At 39.3% G+C, this 20,796-nt stretch overlaps 2 protein-coding genes across 2 annotated transcripts; one reads left to right on the top strand and one right to left on the bottom strand.

The window, feature by feature from the left end:
* Positions 1-10,144: 10,144 nt before the first annotated feature.
* On the bottom strand, positions 10,145-10,540 carry LOC126076682 (histone H2A type 1-H-like). Its single transcript, XM_049885247.1, has one exon. It carries the CDS (start codon positions 10,538-10,540, stop codon positions 10,145-10,147), a length of 396 nt encoding a protein of 131 aa, XP_049741204.1.
* A 297-nt stretch (positions 10,541-10,837) lies between these two features.
* LOC126076697 (histone H2B type 1-A) lies at positions 10,838-11,221 on the top strand. Its single transcript, XM_049885266.1, has one exon. It carries the CDS (start codon positions 10,838-10,840, stop codon positions 11,219-11,221), a length of 384 nt encoding a protein of 127 aa, XP_049741223.1.
* Positions 11,222-20,796: the final 9,575 nt, after the last annotated feature.

The following is a 20,796-nucleotide window of genomic DNA, read 5'->3' as shown; positions in this document are numbered from 1 at the left end:
ACTGTCACCCAGTTCTTACTTGTCATGGCACGTACAGACTCTCCCTCCCCAACTCTGCTCCAGCCTCTGTGGTCTACATGGCTGTTCCTGGACATGCCAGGTACATTTCTGACTCAAGTCCACTGCACTAGCTACTTATTCCTCTGCTGAACATTCCTCACCCAGGTAGTCATTAGGCAAACCACCTTACTACCTTTCACTTTCTTGCTTAAATGTTACTTTTTCAGTAAGTTGTTCTTTGACCACCCTATTTAAAATTAAAACTTCCCTCACATTGTATGTATCCTAAACCCATTTTCTGTTTTACTTATCTTTTAGAACTTATCACAAACTAATATACCATAAATTTTCTTATTATATTTGTTTTTTGTTACCTTCTTTTTTGCAGTATAAGGTTCATGAGGGCATAAGTTTTGGTTTTTTAAATTCCCTTCAACACTGCTTGGCACATATTTGTTGAATGAATGGATGGATGATGGAGACAAGATCATTTGAGAATATCCATTTTAGAAAGCCATTTCCTGACAGTGTGTTAGTCAATGCTGGAAGGAAATTGAAGCTTCAAAAAAAAAAAAGAGAGAGAAGGAACTTGGTGTCATAAAGACTACACTTTCTTTATTATTCTCCATTTATTTTTCTGACTTAGGTGGAACCACAGGGACTCTAAGGAATGGTAGTCCTATGAGTGTCACAGACATCTTTCTTCGTGTAAAGTCTATATGAATAAGATTCTTTAGGAAACGTTCAAGCCATTGGGTGGATTTATTATCTCTAAATACAACATCTAGTATGGAAGGCTCTATGAATGTAAAAACATCACACAAGCCATACTGGTCAGAGGACTTCCTATGATAATCACTACCAGACACAAATGTGAGGTGCAAGTTGTCCTTCATTCTGTCATTTCCTCACCGCCCCACTCGTTCATTCTGACAATATTCCTTGGGTTTCTATATGGGAAGACCAAGTTGTCCCATTTTATCTGAAACTTCCAAATTTTAGCACTGATAGTTCTGAATCCCAGGAAACCCATTGGTGCTGGGCAAAACAGCATGGTTGGCTTACCCTATTCTTTAGAAGAAATGCAAAGATTATCAGAAGAAAAGTTGATGATTAGCATGAGATGTTCACCTTATAATAACTCAGAAAACTTAAACCTATAAAACTGAGCACTTTCCCTCACTCCATACCCTGAGTTATCTAAGCCTACAGTAGGAATGTGAGCGTTTGGGGTGCTTAGGACTCTTCTACTTCAAGCTTAGCCACATTGAACAGAGGACAAAAATACCCTTAGTCTGACTTCTCCTGGTTGACCTTCACAGATCCTACATTTACTCTTTGAGGTTTCTTTCACATATAGTTTTATGAAATGATAAGTTTTGTTTTATGAAAAGCGTTCTTTTACCCAGGACACTAAGGTTCATTTTATTAAGGTAGAAACCTATGTGCTTTATAACCATAAATATATAATTTTAAATACACCTTTGGATAAGCCTTAATTTATAACTAACATTTAGCAGTTGCTTGTTTTGTTTCATATAATTGTATCAAAACAAAAAACATAACCTGCTACCATCGAGTCTATTCCAACTCATAGATGTATCTAGCAGGTCAAATACTGTATGACCTCATTTATATAAACAAAAAAGAACAGGCAAATGTATAGAGACCAAAGTTTATTAGTGGTTACCAGAGGCTGCAAGGAGAAGGAAGTGGGGAGGGTTGTTGCTTATGGAACACTGAGTTTTCATTTACTGAGATGGAAAAATCTCATTGATTAAGGATAAGGGTTGCACAGCCAATTAATGTAATTGAAATCAATAAGTTGTATACCCGTAAAAAGTTGAATATGGCAAATGTTGTGTGATACATATATTTACAAAAACAACAACAATAAAGAGCAGCTGCTGAGGCTTCTTACGTACAACCAGATACCTTGTCTTAGGCTGTGTTCTCTACAGAAGCAAAATCAGTGAAGCGTGTGTGTGTGTACATACATATATATATACATACATATATTTATAGACAGAGAGATTTATCTCAAGCAAATGCCTCATGTGGTTGTAGAAGCTGGCAAGTCCCAAGTCCATGGGTCAGGCATCAGGCTGGAGGCTTATCTTGACTCATGTAGCTGCGAGGGCTGACAAACCCAAGACCTGCAGGTCAGAAGACAGGCTACCAGCTCACGGACTGCGGAGGCTGACAAATCCAAGATCAGAAGGTAAGACAGCAGGCTACTGGTTCAAGTCCCATGAACTGGACGTCACATGACAATGAGCAGGGAATGGTTTTGAAATAATATAATCTATCTCAGTCCAAGCTTCTGTTCAAAACTATTCAGTTCACTCTCTGCACACAAACTATACTTACTCTCTTCCCAAGTGAGCCAACTCAGAAATTCCATTTAATCACAGCACCGGACCTGATGTTCATAATTTTTTATATTATCTCATCTGTGTGAATATGGCTTTTCCTGCTCCAGAAACACATGAAATAATAAGATAAGGTGTCTGCTCCCCCATGCACACCCAACACATTATGTTAGAACATGCACAAGATAACTATAGAGGAAACACAAAGTCATTGCTAGTTCAAGGAAGTCTGAAATCATGTGAGCAGCTATTTAAAATGGTTTACACTCAACTACTAACCTAACAACGATTGTGAAGATGGTGCAGGACCGGGCAGTGTTTTGTTCTGTTGTATGTAGGGTTGCTATGTTGCTATGAGTCAGAACCCACTCAACACCACCTAACAACAGCCACACTAACCTAAAAGTTGTCAGTTCAAACTCACCCAGCAGTACTGCAGAGAAAGGCCTGGCAATCTGCTTCCATTAAGATTATAGCCAAGAAAACCATATGGAGCAGTTCTACTCTGTAACACCTGGGGTCACCATAAGTCAGAATTAGCTGGATGGCAATGGGTTTGGTTTTTTTGGTTTATACTTGGGCAATGAATAAAAAACGAAAGAACAGAACAACAACAACAAAAAAAACACCAGTTGCCATCAAGTTGATTCTGACTCATGGAAACCCCATGTGTGTCAGAGTAGGACTGTTCCATAGGGTTTTCAATGGCTGATTTTTTAGGAGTAGATCACCAGGCCTTCATTCCGAAGCTTCCCTGGGATGACTTGAATTGCCAACCTTTTGGTAAGCAACCAGGCGTGTTAACCATTTGCATCATCCAGGGACACCAGGGTAGTGCACAAACCAAAAAAACCCAAAAAACCAAACCCTTTGCCATCGAGTCTATTCCAACTCATAGCGACCCTATAGGACAGAGTAGAACTGCCCCATAGAGTTTCCAAGGGGCGCCTGGTGGACCTTCTGGTTAGCAGCCCTAGCTCTTAACTACTATACCACCACTGTTTCTGGGCAGTCCATAGTCCCTAATTAATCTCTGCTTCTGCACTCTCACCTTTCTTGCACTCTGTGAATAGTTCCCCAGAACTTCGCTCTCTATGGCTCTTGCTCCTTCCTTTTCCATTATCTTCTTTGGCCAGACTTGAAGAGGAAATTGGAGAACATAATCCTCCTTTTAGACTGAGCGGCTTTCTTAGCTCATCTTATTCCCCCCCAGAAGTGGTGGTCATCTCCAAGAAATATGTGACTTGAAGAGTTACAGCCTCTTTTATCCAAGTTGGTGGCACTTTAGTATTATATTTCTCAAAATCTGCATTTTCTTATCCATTTATGACATGTGCCAATAGCCACAACCACTATTCTTTGGGAGATTTGATTTTATCTATCTACCTAACTACTTATCTCTTTCTCAGTGGGTACTTTGAATGTGTCATATGGGAAAGCACGTCAGTGACTTTCAATGGGAAAGCCATCACTAATTTTCTTGAGACATTTTGCCAACCAAACTTATTTACAGACATTACATTTAGTTCATTCATAGACTTAATAATGAGTGTGATGGTACCATTTTGATTTGGGACTTGCACAAGGCTAAGTTTAAAAAGGATTTTCTTGCTTAAATCATTTCTCGATTTTATCTTTAACTGTTTGGAGTTAACAGGAAAAACACAAAACAAAGCCCATTATCACTGAGTCAGCTTGACTCATGGCAACCCCATATGTTATAGAGTAGAACTGCTCGATAGTGTTTTCCTGGCTGTAATATTTATAGAAACAGATTGCCAGGCCTTTCTTCCACAGATCAGCTGGGTGGGCTTGAATCACCAACCATTAAGTTAGCAGATGATCACAAATTGTTTTTTCTCATTTTTTTAAATTCCTATTTGAAAACCAGTAGCCCTGGTGGCACAGTGGTTAAGCAATAAGCCGCTAAATGAAAGGTAAGTGATTCGAACCCACCAACCACTCCATGGGAGAAAGATGTGGCAATCTGCTTCCATAAATTTTTACAACCTTGGAAACCCTCTGGGGCAGTTCCACTGAGTGGGAATCAACTCAACGGCAATGGGTTTTTTTGGGTTAAAAAAACCCCAAAACCTGTTGTTGTCGAGTCAATTCCAGCTCATATCGACCCTACAGTACAGAGTAGAACTGCCCCAGAGGGTTTCCAAGCAGTGCCTGGTGTATTCGAACTGCCAACATCTAGGTTAGCAGCCGAGCTCTTAACCACTATGCCTCCAAGGTTTCCTTATTTGGGTTAGAATTTGGAAACCAGCTAATTACTTCTGGAGATTGTGTATTTTTTTTTTTTCTTTGTAGTGCCTCATCAAATGTAGTTAACAGTAAATCACATAATTTAAATTTATTTTAACAAAAATTAGGGTTAATAAAATTAATAGAGAAATTATCTGTCTTCTGTTACTGTAGGTAACAGTTTTACTAAATGTTTCACGGATGCAAAACGGAAATTATCATCCTAAATCCCAATACCCATTTCTTTCTGTCCCCATCCCATCCCTGAAGCCAATTCCAAAAGTTTAGATTTTACTGTTTTGTTTTGCATTGTTTTTAACCTATGGTAACACCGTATGCCTTATAATAATTTCTGTATTGAGCAGGAAAGGTGAAATTTTGTGTGTTAACAACACCTAAATCTCCATGATATGTAACATGGTTTTATTTCCTACTTCATGTTGGGGCCAGGCTGATGGGTAGGCTCTGTCTGAAACATTGCCAGTCTCCTGGCAGAGGAAAAAGAGCTATGTAGCAGCCCTGGTGGCTCAGTGGTTAACTGTTTGGCTGCTAACCCAAAGGCTGGCAGTTCAACTCCACCAGCTGCTCCTTGGAAACCCTGCAGAGCAGTTCTACTCAGTCCTATATGGTCGCTATGAGTCAGAACAGGCTCGATGGAATGGGTTTGGTTTTGGTTAGAACAAGTTTATACCTGGAAGTTACACATGCTATTTCTGCTCCAATTGTTTTGACCAAAGCAAGTCATATGTTCCAGAGTGACACTAATGTAGCCCAGAAGTACAATCCTTCTTCCAAGAAAGGCTGCAGATATTATGAGTTATGTACATTCTACCACACAGGTGGAATAGAAAAGTAGAAAAAGCCTGTGTCCTGGTAGTCAGGGGGTAGTTCATTTTACTGATGCCTGTCTTTAAATTGTGAAACATAAATACCCATTTGTTCAAGCCATTCATTACAGCTCGAGAATTCTGCGGTGTCTAATCTGGTGCTCAACTCACTTTTCTGGAGTTTTTATTTTTAAAGACTATATCTTTTGGGGTTTTATTACTGCTCCCTCCACCCACTTTCTCCAGTTCTTTTTTCCACTTTCTTGTTGTCTCCCTGAGCTGGTGGACAGGCTTTTTTTTTTTTTCTAGTTTACCTCTTACTGCAGCAGTGACTTTTTGCAGGTTTTGCCTTTATGCAGTGGCAATAAGGAGAAAGCATTCCATTACAGGAGACTTCGTTTTTACATCGGTACAAAAATAACTGAAAGTCATTAGTGAGCATTCTCAATTGGATCGGTAAATATATAAGGAAACAACTTTGCAGGTCTCTTCCTGCAGGCGTCATAGGTTTTAAGTGATACCGGTACTTGACTGACACTGTAATGCTGCTGATTTTGGTTAAACGGTGTCAATAAACATGGTTTCAGAGGATACACATTAAGGCACTGCTTCTATTTCTACAATTTAGAAAGACCTTGGAAGTAAACTTAGTTGAATTAATGTTCAGTCCTGACTAATTTTAGAAAACTCACAGAACAATAACAAGGAATCCTTGAGGGATAAAATTGCTTGTGTTACTCTCATTCTTAGCAACAGTGGCAAGAATTGGAGAGGTGGGCCCAAGAAGATGATGTCAGGAATGCTTTAATAAGTCACCGAAATTTTTCTTGAGAGTGACCAGTCATGCCCTGTATTTGACCATTATATCAATCTTATTGCCTCTCAGCTCCAAATTTATCCTTTTTGCCTGCTCTGTGAAAATGGACATGGGCCCTTTAAATATTTTTCCTTTACCAGCTGTCACTGAAGCTTGTCAGTAGAGGGTGCTGAAAAGACATTACTGGAGGAAAAGGGTTTTACATCTTAAATTTGGGTGCACTTCCTGAGCAGGCTACTGCATCACATGAGGCCTCTCCAGAGAGCATGGCTTCCCCACTGTCCAGCCCCTGAAATGAGCAGAGCTTCTCCAGTGTTTGGCTCCTTCAGGGAACAGTAGGTAGCAGTACCCAGTGGACAGCATCTTCCCATTACACCACCTTCCCTTGGACAATTCTGCATTGAGGTGCCTCCAGTGAGACATCGCCCATTGAATGGCTTTCTCTCACATCCTAGAGGACAGATTTCCAGCAAGTTCCATCAGCTAGGTACCACAGTGAATTCTCTGACATCATAATGAGCCACAGCCATGCCCTCCCCAAGAAAGCCTTGATCACAGTCCATTGTGCTCTACCTCAGGCCTTAAAAAACCTGTTGCTGTTGGTCAATTCTGACTCACAGTGACCCCATCTGACAGAGAAGATTTGCCCCATAGGGCTTCCAAGAAGCAGCTGGTGGATTTCAACTGCCGATCTTTTGGTTAGCAGCCAAACCTTAACCACTGCACCATAGGGTCCTTAAAGAGTTAATTCTTTATATATTATCTTTTATGTACTTTTTCTTTTTTTTTAATACTTTTTTACACTAAACCTTCCCTGTTCAAATTACTATGTGGTTTCTCTCTCCTGATTGGACCCAGACAAGTCTTTTCATTTCCTTAATTTTTGTTTTTTTTTTTTGAAAAGGAGAAAAACCATCCTTTAGTGGAATTTCAACCTTCCTCTGTTCTCTTAATATCTACTTACCCTCTGAATGACAGGTCAGGATTTAATTTCATCCTAAAAGGAAAACCATGATGATGGGTGTGGATTAAGGATCATGCACACTTTATTAGCTGTTGTGCCCATCCTTAAAGATTGTAAGTTGGATTTGCCAGTAGCATGTAATTGCAAGTAAAGGAAACTGAACATGAAAATAGCTGAAGGAAAAAAAGAAGGGAATTGGTATTGTTAAGGGCATTGCAGTGAGGTAGTACACAGAACAGGAACAGAAAATAGTCCTTGAGGAAAGGAATCCAAGTGTACATCCATTCTCTCCATTCCTCCATCATTCCTCCCTTCCACCACAAACTTTATCAACTCTGCTGTCATTGTTATTCTTTTAATTTGCCAAAAGAAGCAGAAGACATGACCACTGGCGGCAACTTTATATTCCCATTCTTAAATATCTATAATAAACAAACAACAAGCTTTAGCTCCAGGTCTGAAATGCTCTGCGTACTCTTTGGCTCACTGTCTCACTCTTCAGAGCAATCGCTCTGGCCCAGAAATGGATGCAGTGCTTTTATTGGCTGAGCCAGATGTGGTTGCTCTGATTGGCTGCTCTCATCATTCCAGCATGTGTTCCTAAAAGCATGTTTTAAAAAATAGAGTGTGTTAGGGAAAGAAAATTATGTTATGATATATTATAAAATTATGTTTTCAGCTAAATATTAGCAAATGCATTTTAGGCATCTATTGAGTTTAACTCTTTTTTTTCTTGTAACTTTATAAAGTGAATTAAGCTTGCATTTTACTCACCTTTGAAACAATCTTACACTTCTTAGATGGATCCTGGTTAATTTTTCAATGGGTTACCAGAGTACCAGAATTGGTTGTTCTTATTTAATGGAAGATTTGTGGATTGTTAATTACAGTGGAGACTGGTGCACTTAGTAGTAAAATTTCTTCATAGGTTTTATCGTGTTTTCTTCAAAAATACAAATTAAATTTTTTCATAATCTGCAAGTATTTTATTAGCTTTAGATTTATCATTTCCTTAAAGGCCTGACAGGAAACAGCCTTGGAAATCTGGCCTTAGAGGATGGTAGCTCATTGATGACCATATTTTTGTTTTTTCTATTCCTCTTAGTCCTTACTGCTTTCTAGGGTCAATTCAAGCAAGTTGTATTTTTCCAAAAATGCTTACATTTCATCAATATTTTCAAATATGTTAACCTAAGATTTTTAAAAACTACTTCCTTGTAATTTTAAAACACTTTCTAGGTTTATTTTTCCTTTCTTTCTAAATGAGATTCCCAAGAGGTTTAGTATAATAATTGTTTTCAACAAATAGCTCTTATATTTATTCAATTCTATAGAGTTGGGAATTATTTTATGTAACTATTGTTAAGAGAAATAATTTTTAATTTTGTGAATGTTTAAGCGGCTTGTTACAAATAGCTAATTTTATTTTTCATAGTGTTTGGTAAATTTGACTTTTACTGTTGGTCCACTCTCCAATTTATTGCCATTTTTATTTTTGTAGATTTTACATTTGGCTGCTTTAACATTTTCCAGTTGTTTCTGTGGATGTTTACTTGTACACAGCACAAAAGTATCCACAAAATATTTTACCTCATTTTCCGTAGTTCAACCTCTTGAAAAATTCAGTACCTTATATTCCTGAATAATTGTCATATTATTGATTTATACTGACACTAGGATTTCACCACTGAAATGGTATCAAGCTTTTGTTTGAGATATACCCTACACACAAAGAAATAAATTTATTCACTTTTAATAAGTATTTTTCATATAAAATATAAACCTATTGCCATCGAGTTGATTCTGATTTACAGTGACCGTATAGGACAGGGTGGAGTCCTGGTGCTTTGAATCCACCAGCCGCTCTTTAGAAACCCTATGAGACAGTTCTACTCTGTCCTATAGGGTCACTGTGAGTCGGAATTGAGTCTACAGCAACGGGTTTGGTTCTTTGGCTGTAAACCTTTACGTAAGCAGACTGCCACATCTTTCTCCCAAAAAGGGCTGGTGGGTTGGAACCCTGACCTTTGGCTAGCAGCCAAGTGCTTTAACCACTTTACCACCAGGGCTGTTCATATAAAATATAGGCATCAAATATTAGTAAATGCCTTTTATTCTTTGGCTTATTAATATACGACATTAACAGATTTTAAAATAGAGAGCCATCCTACAACTCTCAAAGGAAATCCCCTGCTAGAAAGCACTTGAGAAATCATGCAGCCTAGGGGTATGTGGTGCTCTGCTTGCTGCTTTACTAATATCCTGTAGGTGTGCTGTCAGGAGTTGAGCTGAAAACTGCAAGTTTAGCCTTCCGTTACTTCTAACCCAACCATCATTCAGGTCTTACTCTTAAAAAAAAAAAAGTTGCCCTCAAGTCTCAATTCCAACTCATGGCCACCCCATGTGTGTCAGAGTAGAACTGTGCCTCATAGGGTTTTCAACTGCTGATTTTTCTGCAGAACATCAACCCTATCTTCCTTCCGAGGAGCCTCTAGGTGGACTCGAACCACCAACCTTTAGCCTGTTAACAGTTTGCACCATCCAGAGACTCCTTAAGGATGGCATGTCCACTGCCGGGAGTCTGCTAGGGCAGCTACTCTGCCTACCTTCAGTAGGTACTGAAGACAGTTCCACTGTGATGCCCGCATCTTCCCCAAGAACTTGAGCTGCGCTGTTATTAACCCTTAAAGTGAACGGGTTCAGAAACCTCAATTCATCAAAACTACAGATTCTTTTCAAAGTCCTATTAATATATCAGTAATTTACTGTTGGCGACATCAAATCACTTGACCTGTCCCAAGCTCTTTCTCTGAATCCGTGGGTGGCTCTGAAAAGAGCCTTTGGTTTCAGTTAAGCTCTTGCCTCCGGCCCCCTTCTCCAAGATGTTTTTGCCGGGCTTTATGAGTTGGAAGCATTACTTGGCCTGGACTTTGTGGTGATGGCTCTCGGTCTTCTTGGGCAGCAGCACGGCCTGGATGTTGGGCAGGACGCCGCCCTGCGCGATGGTGACTTTGCCCAGCAGCTTGTTGAGCTCCTCGTCGTTGCGGATGGCCAGCTGCAGGTGGCGCGGGATGATGCGCGTCTTCTTGTTGTCACGGGCCGCGTTGCCCGCCAGCTCCAGGATCTCGGCCGTCAGGTACTCCAGCACCGCCGCCAGGTACACCGGCGCGCCGGCCCCAGTGCGCTCAGCATAGTTGCCTTTGCGGAGAAGTCGATGAACTCTGCCGACGGGAAACTGCAGGCCTGCTCTGGAAGAGCGAGACTTGGCTTTTGCGCGCGCCTTGCCACCCTGCTTCCCACGTCCTGACATAGCTCAAAAGAAAATCTGTTATAACGGAAAAAGTTACCGTTAGGAGGGAGGGGGGAGGGCGGTACTGGAACCTATTTATACTGTGACCGGTAGATCTTGATTTGGTAGATGATTGGCTAATGGCATGGCTGCTTATGCAATCAGAGAACCTTATTGGAATCATCTCATTTACATATATACCACTACCTATTATCCAATCAAATGTTGTTTGATCAAGACGTCATTTGAGGGCCGAGCCTATAAATACCACTCTTTCGCTCCCAAAACTCCGGTGAGGATTGGCACTATTCACCAACCATGCCGGAGCTGACTTCTAAGGGTACTACCATTTCCAAGAAGGGATTCAAGAAAGCCGTAACTAAAACTCAGAAGAAGGAGGGGAAAAAGCGCAAGAGATGCCGCAAGGAGAGTTATTCCATTTACATCTACAAGGTGCTGAAGCAGGTCCACCCTGACACTGGTATCTCCTCCAAGGCCATGAGCATCATGAATTCTTTTGTCACTGACATCTTTGAACGTGTTGCTGGTGAGGCATCTCGTCTGGCGCATTACAACAAGCGCTCGACCATCACGTCCAGGGAGATCCAGACGGCCGTGCGCCTGCTGCTGCCGGGGGAGCTGGCCAAGCACGCTGTGTCCGAGGGCACCAAGGCTGTCACCAAGTACACCAGCTCCAAATAAAATCATGTGATAACCAAAGCGTCACAACCCAAAGGCTCTTTTCAGAGCCACCTACATGATATAAAGAAAGCTGTGGGCTCTTAAAAATACCCTTGTATCTAGGTGAATATGAACTCGTTTTATTTAGCAAGTTTTTTTTCACACCCTATAATGTGGTAAAGTAAGCAGAATAGATGTAACATGTCTTGAGAGAGTAACCAAACATGACTAATTCTAAATGTTAGTGAACTCAAATGTGCATTTTCTTCAATTTTCATGAAAGCTCAAAATTCATAGATGAAGTGACTTCAAAGAAGAGAGCCTTCTGAATACAAGCTTCAGTTCATATAGTTCATGTAGTTATGATTTCTGGGGATGAGGGTGCCGGGAGGGATGCAGCTAGCTTTTTGCTGGGATATCTTTTTTTCCTTCGTTTCTGATCCATTCTATCAGAAGACAGAAAATGGCCTACAGCTTAGGGAAGCTGGCATGAGAACATTAAGGCTGTTTTCACTTCCTCTTTACACTGGCTATGGTGCATGAAAAAGTTCCTGCTTTGGACCAGTCTACCTGCCCGCAAACCACTGGGATTTGAGGCCCAAAAGCCCAAGGTTTCTTGGCCTGGTGACATCCTCTGTGCATTTTTGGCAATCTCTCTAAGTTGTTATTTGTTGAGGACATGTTGATATATTGTACTACAGAAATCTTGTCATCTCTCTAAGGTATTTCATGTTGGAACCCAACATCTGGCTCACCACAACTGACTTGCAAATAGGAGTAACTTCAACCGAATCACCTCTCGTTTTGCTTTACTTTTCTTACGAGTTATGATGGGATCATTTGTTTTCTCTCTGCACTCAAAGTACAGAAGATCATTAAAAAAGGAGATTGTGTCCCCATTTTTTAAGCCCATGTTACTGGGCTTAAAAATTGGAATGTTCCAACCTTAACCATCGGGTATATATCAAAACAGGATGCCAAATATTCAAGTCAGGGGACTTTGGGTGCAAGATACATATACTCTTTTACGATTAGCTGGACTTTTCTCAGAAAGTAGACGAGCATTTAAAAAAATAAAAAATCAGCGATACTAGACTTTGAATTCAAAAGCTACGAACATGAGAGATGAGTTCAAATTATTACTACTTCTCAGAAATCTGTGTTTAGATGGATCTCCAAATTGACTATTAATTTTTTGTTTTGTACTCTTGCCTTTCTAAAAAAAAGACTTACGGTGTACATATATGCTTTCTTTAGTACCATTTGATAGAATATTTGAATGTACAGTAAAAATCCACATGCACAGTGAGACAACCAATGCAGAGCCTCTGCAAGCCTTAGCTGACACATGGGGGGGGGGCATCCACACCCATGCTGTATGAGAGGGGGGCAGCATCTCTAATCATAGGAAACAGCAGATATCTGCCTAGCTCCCACATCCCTTCAACTCTTCATTTAATGTATCATTTTCAGCCTGGTTTCTTTAACTTAACAGTATGCATTTAAGATTCATCCACTTCATTGTGTGGATTAATAGCTCTTTCCTTTTTATGGGTATATCCCATCATATGGATATGTTACCATTTGTTTATCCATTCACCTCTTGAAGCATATGTTGGTTGCTTCCACTTTTTGAACATTATGAATAGAACTGCTATAAACACTCATTTGCAGGTTTTTGTGTGGACATCTTTTCAAGTCCAGTTGGGTAAATACAGAGAAGCACTATTGCTAGGTTTATGGTAAGCTTACGATTAACTTTGTAAGAAACAGCCCACCAGCAATGAATGAGAGTTCGTTTTGCTGTGATTCCCCTTCAACATCTGGTATTTTCAGTGTTTTGGATTTCAGCCACTCTAAAAAGTGTGTAGGGATAGCTCATTGTTAATTTGCCAGTGAAGTCGATCGTCTTTTTATATGCTTATTTGACATCTGTATATCTTTCTAGATGAGTGTCTAGATGAGTGCTCATTATTTAATTGAATTGTTTCTTATTGTTGGGTTTGAAGAGATGTTTGTATATTATGGATACAAATTATCTATCAGATATGTGATTTGCAAATGTTTTTCCCCCAGTCTGTGGCCTGTCTTTTCATTCTCTTAACAGTGTCTTTCAAAGAACAGAAGTTTTTAATGTCAAAAATGTTGAATTTCTAAACTTTTTTTTTCATGGATTGTGTCTTTGGTGTTATATCTAAAAACTCATCACCAGACCCAACATTATACAGATTTCTCCTATTTTCCCTCTAGAAATTTAATAGCATTGTGCTTTACATGTAGTTCTATGATCCATTTTGAATTAATCTTGGTGTACAGTGTGAGGTCTGTGTTGCAGATTCTTTTTGTTTTTTTTCCTTTGGTATGTGGATGTCCAATTGTTCCAGAATCATTTGTTGAAAAGGCTGTTTTTTCAATTTGGAATTTCTTTTACATTTTGTAGGAAAATCAGTTGACTATATTTATGTGAACACTCTGTTCTGTTCCCTTGATCTGTGTATCTGTCCTTTTGCCAATAATACAATGTCTTGTTGACTAGTTCTTAGCTTTTTGATTACTGTAGTTGTATATAGTAAGTCTTAATATCAGATAATAATGTGAGTCCTCTAAATTTGTTCTTCTTTTTCAAAAATGTTTTTGCTGTTCTAGTACTTTTGTCTTCCATTATAAATCTGAGCATCAATTAATTGATATGTACAAAACCGCTTGCCAGGATTCTGATTGGGAGTACATTGAATCTATTGTTCAAATTGGGGAGACTTAACATCTTAACAGTATTGAATCTTTTCATCATGAATGCATTTTATCTCTACTTATTTAGATGCTCTTTGAATTCTTTCATCAGTTTTTGCAGTTTTCCACATACAATCACTGCACCTACCTTTTAAGATTTACACCTACGTACTTCATTTTTTGTGCTATTGCTAAATATTCTTCCCTCAAAACTCGATGTTTATTTTTATTTTTTAACAACTTTACTGGGATAGAATTAACATACCATAAAATTTTACCTGTTATGGTATACAGTTTGATGGTTCTCAGTACATTTTCAGAGTTGAACAATTGAACACATCCAGAGAATAGTGTCACCTTTATGGCAAAAATTACCCAGCAGTGTGCAACTACCTGAGACATTCCCTGAGCTTTTTACGCTCTGTATCATCCCCAGAGAGCAGGTGCTATTTAAAAATTGAATGGATCTTAAAGAAACTAAAAACAGATGACTGAACTGTTCAATGTTATAGTTCTATTCAGACTTTCTATTTCTTTTTGAGTCAGCTTTGGTAGTTTGTGTCTTTCTAGGAATTTGTCCATTTTGTCTAAGTTATCTAATTCATAGCACACAGTTGCTCACAGTATCCCCTTTTATTCCTTTTTCTGTCTGTAAGGTCAGTAGTTGCATTCTCTCTTTCATTCCTGATTTTAGTAACTGGAGCCTCCTTTCTTTTTTCCTTAGTCATTGTAGTTTGTTAATTTTGTTGATCTTTTCAAGAGCTCGCTTTTGATCTTGTTGATTTTTCTATTCTCTATTTATTTCCACAGAATTCTTTCTTATTTTCTTTCTTTTGCCTGCTTTAGTTATGATTTCACATATTTGGGAACTTCCCAGATTCCCTTCTATTGTGGATTTCTTGTGGGTGAAGAACACACCAGGTATGATTTCAATTCTTTGAAATTTATTGAAGCTCCTTTATGGTCTAGCACGTGGTCTGTCTTGGAGAATATTCCACTTCACGCATGATGTTCATAAACCATCATGGTCTCTAGTTTATTTTTTGTGTGCAATAATTGTTGGCTTTTGGTATCAATTTTATATTCAATTCATAAAAGTAACATGGAGGATGTCCATCTTTTTCTATGTTCTGGAACAGTATACAGAGCCCTGGGGGTACAGTGGTTAAGGACTCAACTGCTAACCAAAAGGTCGGCAGTTCGAATCTACCAGCCGCTCCTTGGAAACACTATGGGGCAGTTCTATTCTGTCCTATAGGGTCGCTATGAGTCAGAATTGACTTGAAGGCAATGGGTTTGATTTTTTGGTTTTGGAACGGTAGACACAGCATTGGAATTGTCTGTTCTTTAAAGATCTGGTAAAATTCCCTTATGAAACAATTTGTCTTTAGTGACTTTTGTGGATCACAGGTCTTTGATATGTATTTTTTTCTTCTATAAAATTTTTCTGAATGATTGGCTATCTTTCCTGGAATCAGTTTTGATCAATTACATTTTTTAAGCTCTCTAAAAATAGGAGGTAAGACAAGGGGCCTCTTATGATTCTGTTATGTCCACTGTGTCTATTATTATAATTCCTGTATCATGTCTTAGGTCCCGGAGTAACACAAACATTTTGTGCTGTGGAAAAAGGCCTAGACATCTGCTTCCATAAAGATTACAGCCAAGGAAACCCTGTGGAGCAGTTCTACTTTGTAACATATGGGGCTGCCATGAGTCAGAATTGATTCCACGGCAACGAGTTTCGTTTTTGAATAATGCCTTAATTGTGTTTGTATTCTATGTTAAAAAAAAAAAAAAAAGACAATGGTAAACCTACTTTGTTTTATTTTTTTTCTAAAAGAATGTATTTATCTGCTAGTTCTTTATCTCTGGGTTTATTAGTTCTACAGTTTTACCTGTTTCTAATTTATTATTTTGTGTTTTTTTAATTTTATTTTTAATTATTAAACTACCTTTCAGCTTCCACTAGTTTATTAACTTCTGGAGTGGAATGCTTACTTCACACTCATATTTTCTAATTTTTCAATTTAAGTATTTAAAGCTATCACTTTTCCTCCAAGCAATGTTTTACCTGATTCCCCTAGGTTCTGAAATGTCATGTTTTATTATCATGTATGAACACAAAAGAGATCAGTGAGGTCAGACAAGAAATAGAAAAGCTTTCGTCCAAGTTGTTCCGTCTGCAATAAGATGTTTTCTCTGCCTACTGCCCATCTCTTAATCCCTATGTAATACACAGGGGGCGGGTTAACCAGTAAGCACTATACGCAGCAGAATACAGTAAGCAAGGTACGCACAGGCTTAGTTATGTTTACTTACTCATCTGTAGTGCACAATTTCATCTGTGGTGAAAGACAGGTGAAATTGTGCACTATAGATTAGTAAATAAACATGGTTAAGCCCCTGTGTAATTTGTTTATTGGGTAATCAATCGTCAATATTACTAATACAGGATTGGCAAGGCAAAATGTTCTAAGAAAAAGTTAAAAAAAAAAAAAACCCTTGTGATCAAGTCATTTCCAACTCATAGCAACCCTATAGAACAGGGTATTATTGCTCCATAGTGTTTCCAAGGAGTGGCAGATAGATTCAAACTGCGTGTGCCACCAGAGCTCCAATGAAAAGTTAAGGCATGGAAGAGTTAGGACTCTGCTGTAAATACAGCACAGATTTTTTTTTTGGGGGGGGGGTGGAATTGGGGGAAGCAGATAGTACCTACTCACCTTTTCTTCTCCCTAACGTGATTACAGTGACCACACATTAGATTTGCCCTGTAAGCAGAGGAGATGTAAACTGTGTCTCCTTGACTCCAGGCTGTGGTTTTACATTGTCTCAGGGCAGAGAATATAATGGGGGCAGTAGTCTGAGATCTGAAATGATGAAGTAAAAGAGTTAAACAGAAGATTTCAAAGGGCAGCTCAAGAAGACAAAGTATTATAATGACATGTGCAAAGACCTGGAGATGGAAAACCAAAAGGGAAGAACACAATAGGCATTTCTCAAGCTGAAAGAACTGAAGAAAAAATTCAAACCTCGAGTTGCAATACTGAAGGATTCTATGGGGAAAATATTAAATGACTCAGGAAGCATCAAAAGAAAATGGAAGGGATACACAGAGTCACTATATCAAAAAGAATTGGTTGACATTCAACCATTTCAGGAGGTACCATATGAGCAGGAACCAATGGTACTGAAGGAAGAAGTCCAAGCTGCACTGAAGTCATTGGAAAAAAAACAAGTCTCCAGGAATTGATGGAATACCAATTGCGGTGTTTCAACAAACAGATGCAGTGCTGTAAGTACTCAATCATTTATGCCAAGAAACTTGGAAGACAGCTACCTGGCCAACCTACTGGAAGAGATCTATATTTATGCCTATTCCCAAGAAAGGTGATCCCACCAAATGTGGAAATTATCGAACAACATCATTAATATCACACAGAAGTAAAATTTGCTGAAGATGATTCAAAAGTGGCTGCAGCATTATATTGACAGGGAACTGTCAGAAATTTAGGCCAGATTCAGAAGAGGATGTGGAACCAGGGATATCATTGCTGATGTCAGATGGATCCTGGCTGAAAGCAGAGAATACCAGAAAGATATTTACCTGTGTTTTATTGACTATGTAAAGGCATTCAACTGTGTGGATCATAACAAATTATGGATAATATTGCAAAGAATGGGAATTCCAGAACACTTAATTGTGCTCTTGACAAACCTGTACATAGATCAGGAGGCAGTGGTTTGAATAAAACAAGGGGATACTGCATGGTTTAAAGTCAGGAAAGGTGTGCATCAGGGTTGTATCCTTTCACCATATCTATCCAATCTGTATTCTGAGGAAATAATCCGAGAAGCTGGACTATATGACAAAGAACGGGGCATAAGGGTTAGGAGGAAGACTCACTAGCAACCTGCAATATGCAGATGACACAACCTTCCTTGCTGAAAGTGAAGAGGACTTGAAGCACTTACTAATGAAGATCAAAGACTACAGCCTTCAGTACGGATTACACCTCAATATAAAGAAAACAAAAATCCCCACAACTGGACCAATAAGCAACATCAAGTTAGATGGAGAAAAGATTGAAGTTGTCAAGGATTTCATTTTACTTGGATCCACAGTCAACAGCCATGGAAGCAGCCATCAAGAAATAAAAAGATGCACTGCATTGGGCAAATCTGCTGCAAAAGATCTCTTTAAAGTGATGAAAAGCAAAGATATCACCCTGAAGACTAAGGTGCGCCTGATGCAAGCCATGGTGTTTTCAATCACCTCTTATGCATGTGAAAGCTGGATGATGAATAAGGAAGACCGAAGAAGAATTGACACCTTCGAATTGTGGTATTGGTGAAGAATATTGAATATATGGACTGCCAAAAGAATGAACAAATTTGTCTTGGAAGAAGTACAACCAGAATGCTCCTTAGAAGCAAGGATGGCGAGACTATGTCTCACATACTTTGATACTTTGGACATGTTGTCAGGAGGGATCAGTCCCTGGAGAAGGACATCATGCTTGGTAAAGTAGAGCGTCAGCAAAAAGAGGAAGACTCTCAATGAGATGGATTGACACAGTGGATTCAACAATGGGTTTAAGCATAACAAGGATTGTGAAGATGGAGTAGGACCGGGCAGTGTTTTGCTCTGTTGTACACAGGTTGGTCTGAGTTGGAGCCAACTCAACGGCACCTAACAATAACAGTCTGAGATTTGGGTAAAGGACAGAACACGTAGGCCTATTTTAGACACAGAAGCACCCCAGTTAAGTTTTGGATTCATAGACCAGATATGAGTTAAACATTTCTTACAAATTTTTTTTTTTTTTTTTTTGCAAATTCAAATGTAAAACAGAATGACCTGGTAAGGTTTTAGGGTACTCTTTTTGCATAGAAACTCCAATACTAACAATCACCAGTCTGCACTTCTGAGCCCTGAAGCCAGCCCCAGTTCAAACTGCTAGCCTTTTGGTCAGCAGCCAGAGTTTAACCACTGTGCCACCAGGGCTCCTTTGGCTATGACTAGTCCCACCCTAACGGCTAGTGATGTCTACCTGACAGAGCAGTACAGTGGTTTGCCTAATTAAGATGGCCTGGCTCCCTCTGGTCCTGCTCCCTGCAAGGATTTGCCTTGTCTGTATCTCTTGGTCTCATCTGAGATGAGATTGGGAAATTCCCCTTTCTGAGGACTACACCATATAGCGGAGTTCTTTCCCCTTCTGGGCAGAGGCATCATGGTGTCTTTAGGTTAATTAAAGCATCAAGTTTCTAAACAGGCCCATGTGCCCTGCCCCTGTCCCAGCCCACAGTTTACTGGATCCCATCTATGTTTTCTGCTTCCCCCACCCCCACCAGACAATGCAAAACCACAGCCTGGAGACAGGGAGACACAGATAATATCTCCTTTGCTCCTGGAGCAAATCCCTATGGGCAGCCATTGCAATTGTTTTAGGATAAAGGTGCCTGGGGAGGGTGGCTCCTAGAAGATCTGCTTTGCCTAATTCCCAAACCAGTCCCTGCTGTGCTCACAGCAGAGTCCAAACCTTTCACATGCCCTAACTTTTTCCTTTTTCTGCCCTCAGAAAATTCTGCCTTGCCAACCCTGTATTACACAGAGACTGAGAGGCAGAGAGTAGACAGACAGTGTCTTTCTTAAAAAAGAAAACAAGACAAAGAGCTGTGTTTTCTCTGCTTTCAGATGCATTTTCTTGGACTCAAGTTTTTCTCTTTTTTTGGTCTGACATTGCTGAAGTCTTTGGAGGTCACACACCCATTCCAACCACCTGTCTTTGTTCCCTAAAGCTGGGTCCTTAGTGCACGTTTGGTCTACACCTCTGATCTCAAGGAGAGATAGTTTAGGCAGCTACTTAGGTTTTCTATAACAATGATTTCCAGGTGGTACAAATGGTTGATGGGTTTAGCTGCTAACCAAAAGTTGGAGGTTTGAGCCCACCAACAGGTGGCTCAAAAGAAAGGTCTGGCAGTCTACATCCAAATATTCAGTTGATGAAATCAACTTTCAACTCCATTGAAAACACTATGGAGGAAACTGAACAGTACTTTGCTTAAAAATCACTGGGTAATAGAAGAAATCAAGGAAGGGATAAAAAATTTCACAAAATCAAATGAGAATGAAAACACATCTTACCAAAACTTCTAGGACACAACAAAAGCAGCACTTGGAAGTCAATTTATAGCAATAAATGCACACATCAAAAACAAGAAAGGCATCCATTCATGATAAAAACTCTCAGCAAAATAGCAATTGAAGGAAAATTCCTCACAATAATAAAGGACATTTATACAAAGCCAACAGCCAACATCATCCTAAATGGAGAGAGTTTGAAAGCATTCCCCTTGGGAGCGGGAACCAGACAAGGATGCCCTTTATCACCACTCTTATTCAACATTCTGCTGGAGGTCCTAGCCAGAGCAATAAGGCAAGAAAAAGAAATAAAGCATATTCAAATTGGCAAGGAAGAAGTAAAAGTATCCCTATTTGCAGATGATATGATCTTATACACAGAAAACCCTAAAGAATCTACAAGAAAGCTACTTGAACTAGTAGAAGAGTTCAGCAAAGTACCAGGATACAAGACATATATACAAAAATCAGTTGGATTCTTCTACACCAACAAAGAGAACTTTAAAAAGGAAATCACCAAAGCAATACCATTTACAATAGCCATCAAGAAGACAAAATACTTAGGAATAAATCTAATTAGAGACGTAGAAGACCTATACAAAGAAAACTACAAGACACTACCGCAAGAAACCAAAAGAGACCTATGTAAGTGGAAAAGCATGCCATGTTCATGGATAGGAAAACACAACATTGTCAAAATGTCAATTCTACCAAAGCG

This window comes from Elephas maximus, chromosome 1 (genome assembly GCF_024166365.1).
Source record: "Elephas maximus indicus isolate mEleMax1 chromosome 1, mEleMax1 primary haplotype, whole genome shotgun sequence".
NCBI classification, from domain to species: Eukaryota; Metazoa; Chordata; class Mammalia; order Proboscidea; family Elephantidae; genus Elephas; species Elephas maximus.
The sequence above is the reverse complement of the archived record's forward strand: the minus strand, read 5'-3'. Positions and strand labels throughout refer to the sequence as shown.